The sequence below is a fragment of the Lampetra fluviatilis genome, chromosome 23 (assembly GCF_964198595.1).
Source record: "Lampetra fluviatilis chromosome 23, kcLamFluv1.1, whole genome shotgun sequence".
In the NCBI taxonomy this organism is placed as follows: Eukaryota; Metazoa; Chordata; class Hyperoartia; order Petromyzontiformes; family Petromyzontidae; genus Lampetra; species Lampetra fluviatilis.
Genome location: NC_136297.1, coordinates 10,859,997 through 10,872,537, shown reverse-complemented (window position 1 = coordinate 10,872,537; position 12,541 = coordinate 10,859,997). Strand labels below are relative to the sequence as shown.

The 12,541-nt window shown below is 52.4% G+C and overlaps 1 protein-coding gene across 1 annotated transcript; it reads left to right on the top strand.

Moving 5' to 3' along the window:
* The first annotated feature begins 1,499 nt into the window (after positions 1-1,499).
* LOC144940930 (uncharacterized) lies at positions 1,500-9,426 on the top strand. Its single transcript, XM_078867440.1, has 3 exons — positions 1,500-2,330; positions 5,971-6,236; positions 8,393-9,426. The coding sequence occupies exons 1-3, from the start codon at positions 1,888-1,890 to the stop codon at positions 9,397-9,399; spliced, it is 1,716 nt and encodes a 571-aa protein (XP_078723566.1). The 5' UTR covers positions 1,500-1,887; the 3' UTR covers positions 9,400-9,426.
* The last annotated feature ends 3,115 nt before the right edge of the window (positions 9,427-12,541 follow it).

Genomic DNA, 12,541 nt, shown 5'->3' with positions numbered 1-12,541 from the left:
CCAGGGAGGGAGGCAGGGGGGGGGGGGGTGGAAGGGGCAGGCAGAGAGCGAGGCAACGTTTTGAAGCAGTGGGCGCTATGACTTAAAGCATGCGGCTAATTTGACCGTGACTGGGCCCTCAATGGCCCAACTCTTGCGAACGGAGTCATGGGATATTACGACTGTACGGTTTGGCGCTCGGCATTCCGCTTGCCTTCAACACACCCTCATCGTGACCCGGCGTCACGTACCCACCTCGCCCCCCCCCCCCGTCTGCACTGTGTACAATTAATTAAACAAGTTCACCGGGAGTGGAAGTTTGCATTTGTAGATCGTCAAAGAGCCGACGCGTCCCCTGGACGTCGTACAGAATTCGGGATGGGGAGTAGGGGGTAAAGCAGCGAAGTAATTTTTTTTTTTATATGTAGGAAAAGCAGTAGGGGGTTGGAGAGTAAGCGGCAGGCGAGAGGAGCGAGTGTATGTATGCGTTGTTATTGTTCTATGCGGCATTTAGGTTTGCACTCAGTTAAACCGAGCGCCGTGGTCTGTGCGTGCTGCTGCTGCGTACACAATAGCACGAGTGTTAAGAGTGTTTGTAATTAGCGTACAATTGCCCTATTTTGTACACACCTCCCACCCCCCCCCCCCACTCCACACTCGTGCAAGAAAGCATAAAGGGACTAACGAGCCTATTAGCCCATTTAGCTGTTTATGATTTTGCTGAAAGGAAAAGAGTATGTTCGATGATATTGTGTATGTTTACACCGGAGTAGAGGGCAATAAAAGGTCATGTTTGACTCTGGAGCAATGGGCGACGCTGTAGACGTGATTTTCAATTCTGGAGTTGTTCTACTCCAGAGTAATGGGCAATCGATGTGATGATGCTGGAATCTGCCACTCTATTCTGCCCCATAAAGTGATGTTCTACTCCAGAGTAATGGGCAATCGATGTGATGATGCTGGAATCTGCCACTCTAATCTGCCCCATAAAGTGATGTTCTACTCCAGAGTAATGGGCAATCTATGTGACGTTCAACACCAGATTAATGAGCAATGTATGTCATTTCGATTCTGGAGTAATGGGCAATCGATGCGATGTTTGAATCCGGAGTAATGGGCAACACTGTAGATGTAATGTTCAATTTTGGAGTTGGTCTACTCTTGAGTAAGTGGCAATAGATGGTGATGTGATGTTCGACTTCAGAGTGATGGTCAATAGATGGTGATGATGCTCAACTCTGCCACTCAATTCTGTCCCATAAAGTGTTTTTAACTCTCTCTGTGTTGAGGGTGGGATTGGCAAACACGTGGAGGGGGGGGGGGGGAGTTGGCTCCGCCCATTCTTAGACATCGACCAATGGGGACTCTCTCGTCATTGGGTGAAACTTTGGCGAAGTGGCCGCGGTCCGGCTCCTCGATTGGCTGCTTGAGGCGGGGGGGAGGGGTCTTGACCACGCCTAGTGGGCGGCGGTATAAATATTGGCGGGCGTGCCGTTGGTCGCGCAGTCACAACACGTGGAGGGAGGGCAGAGAGAGGCATGCGAATCACGTGGATCTGCTGCGAGTTTGCAAATCCCTTAGACCCCGTTATTCGAGGTTAACATTTTTAAGGATTAAAGAGCGACGTTAACAACAACAAAACAGTACGACGGGCGATGACAACTCGCCGTTGGTAATGCTATCGAGGAAAAGAAGACACTTTTTATACCACGTAAATTATATTACGATGCAAAGGTAAATTATTAATAGTCTCATTAATACTGCTTTGAAATTGCAACAAAAATATCTTATCAGATACCAAAGTCCTGCAAGCTAGTATTAAACGAACCGCACTGAACGCGATACAATTAACACTCATCGTCGTCGTCGTCACAATCGGGCTAATCGATTCATCATCGGCCAGTCAGCATGTCGGATACCAATCACGAGATGTCACGCACTCCGAGCCCGCACTGCTCCTCGGACGCCGGGTCTGGACTCGGCTCCCCCGGCCGCAGCGACCCCGAGCCGAGCTCCGTCGAGCACGGAGGCGGCGGCGGAGGAGGAGGCTCGGGTGGCTGCAGCTCATCGGGCTCGGAGCCGTCGAGGGGAGGAGGCACCGACGACCCCTTCTCGGAGAGCATCCAGGCGGCCGTGAGTCAAGTGCTGGACGGCTACGACTGGTCGCTGTTGCCCGTGCCCGTGCGTGGAGCGGGTGGGCCGGGGGGATGCAAGCCGGGCGAGAAGCCCCACGTGAAGAGACCCATGAACGCGTTCATGGTGTGGGCGCAAGCGGCTCGCAGGAAGCTGTCCGACCAATACCCGCAGCTTCACAACGCCGAGCTCAGCAAGACCCTTGGCAAGCTGTGGAGGTGCGGTGCGATGCAAGGCGGCGGTCCGCGACGCAGTGTTGGGGGGGATACCCGTAACGATCCACGAGGTCTAGCCCCGTATTCTTTGTACGGGCAAATTGAGTTTTCGTGTCCGCGCGGCGTACGGCCGTTTCAATACGGGCGAATGTTTTTTTTTCCTTTCTATCTGTTTGTGTTTCTCCCTTGTGATGGAACTTTGTAGGATGAACGTTGAGATTTGTAAGAGGCACGGGGTGACCAATACGGTCTGAATTGGTCTGTGATAAGGTAGGGCACTGATAAGGGGGTTGACAGGTGTGGTGGTGGTGGTGGTGGTTGTGGGCCCTGCGCTTGCTGCTGCTGCTGCTTCTGCAGATGCCGCGTGACAGGAGTTCGAGCACGACTCTGTGGAAACGCTGCATTCATTGCTACGGAATTATGTTTAATCACACCGTAGCAATGAATACGGTGGGGGGGGGGGGGTGGCACGTGCCCCCCAATGATCCGATCGAAATCCCTAATTTCGATCGGATCATTGGGGTTTATTAGTAATAAATCGGCATTTTGCGACCTCCACTGCCACCGTGTAGCATATTATTACATGCCAGGGACTCTATGAGAAAATAGGACAATAGTCTGAGTCCATACTTGGCGGTAAGTAACGGCAACGCGGTTATAAGTGACTCAGAATTGTGCGCAGTTGCGTATACAGTGCACGACTTCCCTGAAGTCGAACACATTCAGCGAGCGCGATGCCGATCACACAACGCGGTTCGAATTCGACCCTCGATCGATGGCTGCGCCATCGCCGCACACGCGTCGAATAAAAAGCAAGGGACAAAGTTCTTACTTACTAACAACTCCTTACTTACTAACAACTCCTCTATAATTTCTCATTGCTGGAGGGGTTGACACCCCTACCTGAAAATCCTGGCTCCGCACGTTTTGTGACTTGAACGTGCAAGGATGTGAATTAGAACGTGGCGGGGGGGGAGTTATGTTATTCCATGGAGTTGGTGGTTACTGGCTTCGTGACTTTTGCGCTGCCGTGTTAAGGATGTTATCGGTTGACTTTTTAAGACAAACAGTAGCGGTAAGGGGATGAAACACAATGATTTGCCAGCTTGGTAGGAATGGAACTTTGTCCAATTGGACACGAGTGATTCGTTTACAATAGAGACCCCCCGCTAACATTTCAGGGATATACTTTAGGGAACACGACATTTTTTTTATTAAAACCCTCCAGATGTATCGCACCGGTCTCAATACGCGCATCAATAATTAACATTTTTTCTACTAAAGCACTTTATCCAAACATGCCGGTCAACAAATAATCCAATCGCCGGTTTGACAAGAAAGTAAGAATGGTAGTTATAGAGCAATGTATGATCTACTATTATCCCGCCCCCCTCCTAAAATAAATATTCAACATTTTCATTAATTGGCCTAGTATATCAGGCTATATAAGCCTGTAAATATGTCCCGAATTTTAAAAAGCCGGTGATGTTTTTTTAATGAGTACGTGCGAGATATTTAACGTGTTTGTTTTAGCTATTTAAGAACATTTCGCGATACACAGCTGCACCCCCTGTGTTTAATACTCCATAGATTTATTTCCGTCGATATCTGCCAATGTATTTCTCTTCTTCTGATGTGTACTCGTTACTTTTCTGATTCACGGTTGGTTTCTGCTGGAATCGCTACTCGTGTAGGTATACCGCCAATTAGTGAAACGTTTAATTATAATCAACCCTGCTCCACCCAACACAGCCAACCAAATCAGGTTGTAACGTGGGGGAAAAATTACATTTGCTTGCTTTTTAACAATTCGGTTTTGCCAATAAACCGAATAAATGTGCCAACTGTCAACCTGATTTTATTAACTTCGTCGGGCGGTGGAGGTGTTATTTTTACAATAAAAATTGGCACTGTTACACTCTGCGACGATCTAACAAAAAACTAAATGAACCAGTAATTAATCTGAATACCGTATACAATTAATTCAACGTCTCTCTCTCTTTCTCTCTGCCGCGGTTCTCGTAGTGAATTCCGTCTGCCTTGCCTCTGCCGGCAAGTTTAGTTTGACTCGCGCGACCCGCGCTCCGCTTCAATGCCATCGTACGTTGCAGGGCACAACGCCGCACGAAGGGAAATGAATAATAATCGTAATAGTCGTAACAAATTCTGGATTGTTAGGCCGATGCATTCTGACACCGCGTGTGTATGGTTTAGACGACTGCCCACCTCTTGAATTCACAATGATTGACTGGGCGGGCTTGCAGCTTCAGGCTCTAGGGACCTCCTTACAGCGAAACTCGCCTCTCTCAACGTGCGCTAACGCCTGACGTTGCCTTATAACAGAAGCGTAACAACAGTTTGCTGACTGACCTGTGTATAGTTCTTGATCGCACTTTAAACCGCGGAGTGTCTCACTCTTTACCCTTTAAAAAAGCGACGTTGCCTGAAACCGTCAACCCCATTATGTTTTCTGTTGCAAGGCAGCGTTTATGCGAGCGCGGATAGGTGTGTTTTTTTTAATTGATTTAGTTCGCTTTCCTATCTCGGCGGAGCCAGGGTTTGCTCGTCTGACGCTCAACAACAATCCCAAGCGCACTGCGTCTGCATCGCCAGCCTGGGCGTCCGGTAACGTCGCTGCCGGCACGGCCCAGTCGTGGTGGTGCGCGCGGAGTTGTCCGTGGACACCGTGAACAGTTTGCGAGTGTAGAGGTGACTAAAGTTAAGCAGCAACGCGTGGGGGCTCACGCGTCTGGGACTCTTCAACACTTTTTTTTGCTTAACCTCCCGTAAATCTAGAATCTCCCACGTTCGTCGTGAGCACTGCATCGTGCCAGTCGCAAATTAATATATATATAGACTAGGCTGACGTTTCGGGCTATGAGCCTTCTTCGGAGCAGAACAATGACTGACAAAGCTGAATATCGCACTTGGAACCGTGCAGTTGACACGTGTGTGCTTGTACAAGCCGCGCCAATGATCCCCCGTGTAGCCTTTAACAGACTGTTGGGGCAAGTGCTGTGAGCGAGTAGCACATGTGAAGGTCGGCACGGCACACGACGGGGGTGGGGTGGCCGACACCACGCCCGGCCGCCTTTGTCTCCCTAGTGGCGATTTTTACACACCGCACTAGGTACTCATTTGAGGCTGAGTCGACCTAGGGGAGGCCCAGGACCGGTTCAGATAATCGTCACTGGGTGTTGACCGTGAGCGGGAATCAAACTGAGGTCGCCGAGTTCATAGCGCAGCGTAGCGCTAATCACCGCACACCACCGCACACAAAGACAAAGATCCCCCGTATAGCCTTAACAGACTGTTGGGGCAAGTGCTGTTAGCGAGCACCTATTGAGGTCGGAACGACTACACGAGGGAGTGGGTGGCCAACACCACCCCCGGCCGCCTTTGTCTCCCCAGTGGTAATGTTTACACACCGGGCCAGGTACTCATTTGAGGCCGAGTCGACCCAGGGGAGGCCCAGGACGGGTTCAGATAATCGTCACCGGTATTGACCACCGCTCCCCACACACGCGCGGACACGAGCGCGCCGTGCCCAGCGAACCTTTAATCGGCAGGTGCCCGCGAACCAAACAGCGCCCCTCGCCCAAATTGCGGCCGCTGCAAGCCTCTCCTCCTGTCCGCCGCGCAGGCTCCTGAACGAGGGCGAGAAGCGGCCGTTCGTGGAGGAGGCGGAACGCCTGCGCATGCAGCACAAGAAGGACCACCCCGACTACAAGTACCAGCCACGGAGGCGGAAGCAGCAGGGCAAGGGTGACGGTGCCGACACGAACAGCGCCGAGCCGGGCCCCCCGCAGCTGCAAGCGCGTGCCCTGGGGGGCGCCTACGTGCATCTGTCTGGCCCGGGAGACGCGGCCCTTCTCGACGTGCACGGCCCCCATCACGGACACGTGGCAGGTGCGCGGCGAAACGCACACCCGGGCGCATTCATCTGGGAGGCCAAGGAGTCTTGTGATTTAGACTGGAGGGATCCGACGAGATGGCGAAGCCCGTTTGTTTACCGATGTTCCAGTAAGTTGTCGTCGTCGTCATCGTCAGACTTGATTCATCCACTGCTGGGTGAAAATCCCTGACCCACCCCACCGTAGCCGCATCTCCGCATAGCACGGTTGGCTACGTACGGTGCGAAATAAGTTCAACGTACACACATAAACTAAACCCGCGAGGTCGTGGTTTCAGCCCAGACGCGCACAACGATAGCGCGAAAGGCTAATGTTGAATTTAGTTTTCACTTAATTGCACCTAAACTCCGACTCTGGAAGCTAAGCTAATGTTCGCTTTGACAGCTGTGCGACGAACACACTCCAGGGGATGTCAGAAGCAGTTCTGTGAAATCACCTTCAGCGGGACGTTTGCTACCACAGGGTATTGCCCCGCGAGAGTGACGCGTGGACACTTGGTTTGTGGGCATGAGTCTGGTAGTACAGTTGTGTAATGAAACCGAATGAGATTTTGATTTAAAGCTTTCGTGACTGCAGGGATTCATATTCTTGGTTCTTTCGGTAAAGTCACGTAGAAGAGAAACGATAACATAATAAAAAATATAAAACAATAAAATTCTCACGACGTTTCGACTGCAACACAAGCAATCATCATCAGTGATTGAGCTTAGCTACCGACGGCAAGTCCCGAGATGGAAAAATCAACTCGGAATTCGGGAACGGCCCGTGGAGGGTGATTTAACAGAACTCCTTCCGAAATCCCTTTCACATTTTAGAGCCCGACTTTTACGCGAGAAGCCACCGCAGCCATGCACTTTAAAGTCAAGATTGAAAACTAATTTCTTTAAAACTACTTTTTGTGCTCGTTTATTATCCTTCCGCCACACCTCCGATAGGCACGGTGGGAAGGAATGTCAACATACATACATTCATACAATTCGATATTCTAATTCGTGTTTATCGTTGGCGGCTGGGCCGAGTCCATGAACTAACCGCACACACGAGAACTCGGTTTAATTCATGGGGCTGATGGCACCCGGGTTGCAACTCCTCTTCTCCCGTAGTGTTGGTTTAGCACTCTGACCCCAGAGGTTGCCAGCACGCCTACTCAATCATAATCAGGGTCAAGGTCGAGGAGTCATAATGGATGATGCCACCACAACTCGTCATCACGCTTCCTTCTGATAAGATTCCACAGTTGTTGCACAGTCAATGCCCGACCTCCAAAGGTCTGATCTTGTAGTCTCCTAATCAACACCACCACCACTTTATTACGCAGTCGACAGATCCTTTACTGATCACTCAAGCTGTCTCAACATCCATGTAGATTTGACTTCAGGTCCTCTCCTCGATCGCCCACTCTCTAGGTCACCTGCCCCACACACACGTGTGTCCCACCCACCACTATCGCCTTGGCCTCATTGCATCCACAGTGCCTTCTTGCCACGTGTTAGTCTGAATTCCCAAGTTGCTTCTCTTTCACTGCCATTAAATTCGCTCAACATCGATAGTAAATTACGTGAATGACGATGTGTGCGTTTGGCTTTACGAGCGTCGATTCTGGTCATTCTGTAGCGTGTATAGAACGATGCGTGGAGGACCTCAACGCCAACTAGGAAGTCCGTACTCGTGTTCAAGTCCTCCACCATGCACGATTGCCTCTCCATCAATATCATATATGCAAATCTTGCCAGACTTTAGCACCTCTTCATCATTTGTCCCACACCTCCACACCCTTCATTCGAGTTCACGTTGTTCTGCAATGTGCATGTTGAATGAAAACGTTGATGCTTTTAACACGTAGGTTTTCGCGACCAATATTATCTATAAGAGGTTTTCGTTTGGGCTAAATGGCGTACTTATAAATGTGTCGTTAAACCCGCCACCACCCGACACATTTATACCTACGCGATCTAATCCAAAAAACACCTCTCATGGATAACAGTTGATCATCTCGTTGCTGCTGCCGATGATGACGCCGGCAGCGATCGTGATCGTGACTATGACGGCAGGGGTGGTTATGATGGGCGGTGGCGGTGACCTTGAAAATACCGACCGCGGACGGTGACGGCGACGGCGATGACGAACCCCAACAAATGCCCTCGCTCGCAGGTCAACCCCAGAGCCCCCCGACACCACCCAACACGCCCAAGACGGCCGACCACGGGCCCGCGGGCAAGGGCCAGGGCAAGCGAGGACACGCGGGGGGCGCCGCGGCGACGGGCGAGGGGCCCCGACACCCGAGCCTCGACTTCCAGACCATCGGCATGGGTGACATCGCGGCCGAGGCCATCTCGGGCATGGGCAATTTCGACGTGAACGAGTTCGACCAGTACCTGCCCCCCAGCGGGCACTCGTCCGTCATCGCCACCAACTCGGCCGCCGCGTTCGCCGCGGGCGGCTTCGGTGGCGCCGTCGGCGGCGGTCCCAACGCCTCCTCCGCTGCCGCCTCCTCCTCCTCCGCCGCAGCAGCCACCGCGGCCACCGCGGCGTCCTCGCTGGGGCAGGTGGCCGCGTGGGCTCCGGCCAAGAGCCCCGTGAGCGGCGGAGACCGCGAGCGAGACGGCAGGGAGAGGGCGAGGGGCGGCGGTGGTGGCGGTGGCGTGAAAACGGAGCAGCAGCAGCAGCAGCAGAGCGTGAGCCCGATCCGCTACTCGGCACACTACCAACCCCAGCAGCAGCAGCAGCAGCAACAGCAGCAGCAGCAACAACAGGTCGGCTTCGGCTTCCAAAGCCACCACCCGCACCACCACCACCAGCAGCACCACCACCACCAGCAGCAGCAGCATCAGCAGCAGCAGCAGCAGGCCTACGCCGAGCTGCAGGGCGTCCAGCCTCCCCGGGGCTCGCAGCTGCCAGACCTCGTGGCCGCGGTGGCGGCCGCGTCGGCCGCGCACGCTGAGCACCACCATCACCACCATCACCTGTCGGGGGGGCCTCCCTCCTTCTACGGGCAGGGTTTGTACCCCGCGGCGTTCCCGCACTACCTGCACGGGGCGGCTCAGAGGCCCCTCTACCCGCCCGTGCCCGAGGCGACAAGCCCATCGCCCGCGCAGTCACACAGCCCGCCTCAGCACTGGGACTCGACGCCCGTGTACACGCAGCTCAGCCGCCCGTGAAGGTTGTCGAGAGGGGATTTGTGTGGTTTGGTGAAGGGGAGGTTGTGGCCACGGGTGGCGAGGGGGTTTGGGGGAGGGGGGTGCAGTGACCAAAGGAGACACGGAGTGATTGTTGCTGATTGTTAGAGGCGTTGTTTTGGGGATGGTGGTCTCTGCGGACGCGAGGTGGTGGAGACCTGTCTGTTACTTACTACTGCTACTACCGAGTGGAGGAGAGAGAGAGAGGAGGATTCTGAATTCGTAGGTGCCCCTTGCGAGCGGCTGTATATTCCTCGTTGTTTTAGATTCACTGTAATATTAATAATGATGATGATTTTGTTTTTTTTAAATACGAATTACCGTTCCAAATGGGGGCGCGTCTTTTTAAAGTATTGGAATGGAGACGGAGGTGGCGATGGGTGTCGCGGGCGTTTCAGCCGCGCGATTGACACGGGAGTCGGGAATAATTCAAGTTGTTCTTCTTCTCGTTCTTGAACGACGTCGGTAGTAACGGGAGAGGCAACACGTGCGCGTGTGTGTGTGTGTCTGTCTGTCTGTCAGCGGCGGTCTCGTCAACGTTTGTATTCACCACCGACGTGCCTATAGTGTATATATTTATATGTATACACACACACACACAACACTGTAAGACTAAGACGGATAACCATTTTACTTGCCCAGGAAAGCCTCAACGAGTCTCAAGCCCCATTTTCAGGAGTGTCCTTCGTGGGGATGTTTGGCCAATTCCATGATCGAGTACCGTATAAATGTTATATGCAATCGACAAAGACCGTATTCTCTGGATTATAAGACACACTTGTGTTTTTTTGTGTGTGTGTGCCTAAGTATATTAAAGTAAAAGTTGCCGGTGTGGGGTTGCGCGTATTACATAATCTTGCATTGCCGTGCGCGAGCGAGTGACCAGATTTGTATAACTTTATTGACACCCAGTACAAGTTTTTATTTTTATTTTGGGGGGTGGGTGGGTGGGTGGGATGCTTGCGTCTTGTTTTCCGGAGCGTCTGATAATCCTCAGAATACGGTAGCGCAGGTCGGCCTGTAAGAGGGTGGCAGAGTCCAGAGGGCTTAACCTCAGCGAGAGAAACGGAGTGCGCGCGGTGACTTTCCACAGAGGGGAGGGAGGGGAGGCCGTGATAACGCCACCTCCGCCACGACCCTCACCAAATGCATTCTTCCAAGTTCTTCGTCGGAAAGGCGACCTCGTGATTGTCCGACGAGTAGGCAGGCAGGCAGGCGTCTGTCGAATTCGTTTGGGTTTGGTCGTTGACTGCGGAATTTTCGCAGTGCTCTGAAGTTAGCGACGCGTGGGACTTAACGACGATGATGAGGTCGGTGGTGACGTCGTGGACAGCGAAGATATTCGTGATGCTCTCAACAAAGAAGACAACATCATCGCCACCACCGCGGACACTCGAGCGCACACGGTAGGCACCACGGCACGGCACTGAAGAGAAGCTGATGTGAAATGCTGCAATCTGTGAAAGTCTCTACCACCCCGAGGGTTGATGGAAACGTCGATCGAGCAGGGCAATTTGGAACAAGACCGACTGCTCGACTCTTTATAAGCTTTAACTGTTCTGCCAAGACTGGAGCCCTACGAACAAAGAAAATCATCCAAGACCAACCAACGTGTAAGTCTTCCAGCAGCAATCAGGCGAACGATGCAGCGATGCCAACGTTTAAACTTTATATTAAATAAAAACACACGCGCACACGAAACAGCTGCTCGTATCTCGTGTGCTGTCCAACACGAGTTGGGAACGTGCCTTAAATGAGATCTAATAAATAAATGCAAAAAATACTCGCGCAATGTAAATTGACCTCGCCATGCCCTCCAACGACACCTCTGTAGACGTGGCCCGCGACACGCGCCGGGGGCGATGGTGAAGACTTATTTGCAGGGCTAATAACCCCGCCGTGTACAAATCGTCGGCGTTGTACGTGTGCCGATGAAAGAGCACCTCTAAGAAAGCGAGTTCGGAAGTTTGGGAGAGCCGTCCCCTTGACACGGGGGGCGGGGGGGGGGGCGGTGTGATGCAATGCGAGACCGCGAGAGAGTTCCCAACAGTTGATGGCCTTCGTCCTTAGAAGGCGACGCTGATTGCGCGGTCGAAATGTATAAAATGGAGAGAGACAGATTCCAGGCACGCGAGTGCGCGCGCACGCAAAAAAAAGCCATTCGTATAAATTACAAGAGGGCTGAAAAAATCGTCGCAGTCACGCTTACAGGGGACGTCGCTGGATACTCTTTTAAAGTGCCTTGATGAACAGCTTTAGCGACGTCCGCCTGTGCCAGAGGGGAGGCAATGCAACTCGCGTAAAGATGATCCGATACGAACCAAACTTTTTGTTGTTGTTGTTGTTGTTGTTGTTTATGTAAACCCGCGTTGCTATTAGGGGGGGGGGAAGCTTTCGGAAGATACAAAAAAAAAACGGCCAAATTAATGGGAGCGATGCCTAAAACCTCCTGGATACCCCCCCCCCCCAATTTTTTTTAACAAAACAGCGATAACGATGGCTTCTGCCACGGCGTCTCGGCCCGGCCCGGCCCGGCCGCTACCCCAGCCCCGTTGTCTCGTCGCTGGCGCGTTATCATCTCCAATTGAGACGCTCGCTGCGAGGACACGGCGCGCGTGTTGGAGAGTGTTAGAGGAAGTCGCCTTTGGCGTACGGCATGCGGTTGTTTTTGTTGTCTCTGTCAGTGTCTCGTGAACGACGCTTGAAACAACTCGTTGTCGAACAGCCCATGGTGTGTGTGTGTGCGTTTTTGTCCGGATTTCGTCTCGCGTTAAGTTTACGCTTATGAGTAATCCTCCACTTTTACCAGCGCTGTGCATCACCATCATCATCATCATTCATTGCCATGGGCCATGGTCTATCCACTGTTGGACAAAGGCCTAACCTACCTGCCGTCTTACGATGCCACAATCCTTTGTCAGCCCAGCACGGGAGTTGAACTCATCCTCCAAGGGGCCGTCCATAAATGACGTCACGCACCTAGAGGGGGGGGGGGTCAGACGATGGGGGGGGGGGGGGTTTGAGAAATGTGACGTCACATACAAAATGCGCAACTTTAAATAAATATAGACAACACGTTCTACTTAATTAAATAGACTTTTTAAGAAATGTTTTCTCCTACAAC

Excerpts from the sequence above, each read along its gene's own strand:
- LOC144940930 (XM_078867440.1), top strand. The coding sequence starts at position 1,888 with ATGTCGGATACCAATCACGAGATGTCACGCACTCCGAGCCCGCACTGC. Across the intron at positions 2,331-5,970 it reads ACCCTTGGCAAGCTGTGGAG|GCTCCTGAACGAGGGCGAGA; the intron begins GTGCGGTGCGAT and ends TCCGCCGCGCAG. Across the intron at positions 6,237-8,392 it reads CCATCACGGACACGTGGCAG|GTCAACCCCAGAGCCCCCCG; the intron begins GTGCGCGGCGAA and ends CCTCGCTCGCAG.